This window comes from Acanthamoeba castellanii (assembly GCF_000313135.1).
Source record: "Acanthamoeba castellanii str. Neff unplaced genomic scaffold scf7180000084690, whole genome shotgun sequence".
Classification (NCBI taxonomy): domain Eukaryota; phylum Discosea; order Longamoebia; family Acanthamoebidae; genus Acanthamoeba; species Acanthamoeba castellanii.
This window is the reverse complement of record NW_004457316.1, coordinates 51,883-53,035: the sequence shown is the minus strand read 5'-3', so window position 1 is coordinate 53,035 and position 1,153 is coordinate 51,883. Positions and strand designations below refer to the sequence as shown.

Here is a 1,153-nt window from a genome sequence, read left to right as displayed (position 1 = left end):
CTGGACGAAGAGGTCATGTGGGACATCATGGTCGAGGAGGAGGAGGAAGCCCGCCTCCGGGGCGAAGAGGAAGACGACGACGATGTGGAGGAGGATGACGACGAGGAACTCGACGACGAGGCGGAAGAGGACGACGAAGAGGCGGAGGCAGCCGAGGAGGAGAAAGCGCGGAGCAGGAGAGCCGCGGAGGAGTCGGCACGACGGGCCGCGAAGGCCGAGGGCAAGAAGAAGGCCACTCCAGCGGAGGAGAAGGAGGAGGCCCCTTTGCCCGAGCTGCCCACCCGAGAGGAGGTCTACACCCGGCTCGCCAAGCAGGTGCTCGATGAGGCTTTGTTCTTGCTGCGCTTCGCCGCCAGTGCCAAGTCGGGCAGCACCTCCCAGGAGCTGATGGCGCAGGCCCGCGCCACGATAAGCTTCATTCAGCTTCTCCTGCCGCTGGAGCCGCTGGAGCAGCTGGTGCGACTCCACACTCTCCGCTCCAAATCGCGCTGTCGTGGGTTGCGCGTCTTCATCGACCTTCTGGACCGCTGCTCTCTGCCCTCGGCCAAGCGAGAGATCGTCAAGCACCTCGGCCGCTCGCTCAGGTACCCTTGCGTTGCCGAGATGCACGCGGACTGATCATTCATCAATTGGAACAACAAACAACAAACGGCTGACTCACCGGTGGTGCCTGTGATCCTCGTTTCTTGCAGGCAAACGGGCACCCACTACGCGGACGGGCTCGAAGGCTGCTCGCGCTCTTCGATCCTCGCCGTGCGGCAGAGCTTCGCCGAACTGTTCCGGTTCCTCCTGCGCAGCCTGGCCGGGCAGGAGGAGGGCACCAATGTCTCCCGGGAGGCCGAGCAGCTCAAGTTCCACACGCTCGTTCTCAACGCTCTCGCCCTCGACTACCGCATGTTCGACTATGCCCTCTTCAGCAACAGCGACTTCCACGCCGTCCTACACAAGCTGTCCACCCACGACGTCGCCCTTCGCCAGGAGCCTTCATCGTCATCGTCATCTTCTAGCTCCACGGCTAACCCGGCGCCGGAGGCAGTCGCGGCGAGCAAGCTCCGCGCGCATAAGAAGCGCGTGGTGCGGGTGGCGCGCGATCTCTTCCTCCTCTCGGCCGCGCAATGCCTCGCGTGGACCCCCACGCCTCTGACACTCAAGA

The 1,153-nt window shown here is 64.2% G+C and overlaps 1 protein-coding gene across 1 annotated transcript in view; it reads left to right on the top strand.

Moving 5' to 3' along the window:
* The window catches only part of ACA1_350050 (uncharacterized protein), a gene marked incomplete at both ends in the record, with an annotated part of 2,588 nt that extends 1,444 nt beyond the window's left edge, over positions 1 to 1,144 (top strand). Inside the window, 3 exons of the mRNA XM_004335129.1 lie at positions 11 to 584; positions 693 to 963; positions 1,037 to 1,144. Of these exons, the coding sequence (XP_004335177.1) occupies positions 11 to 584; positions 693 to 963; positions 1,037 to 1,144 (953 nt within the window). The remainder of the gene's footprint in view (positions 1 to 10; positions 585 to 692; positions 964 to 1,036) is intronic.
* Between the last annotated feature and the right edge of the window lie 9 nt (positions 1,145 to 1,153).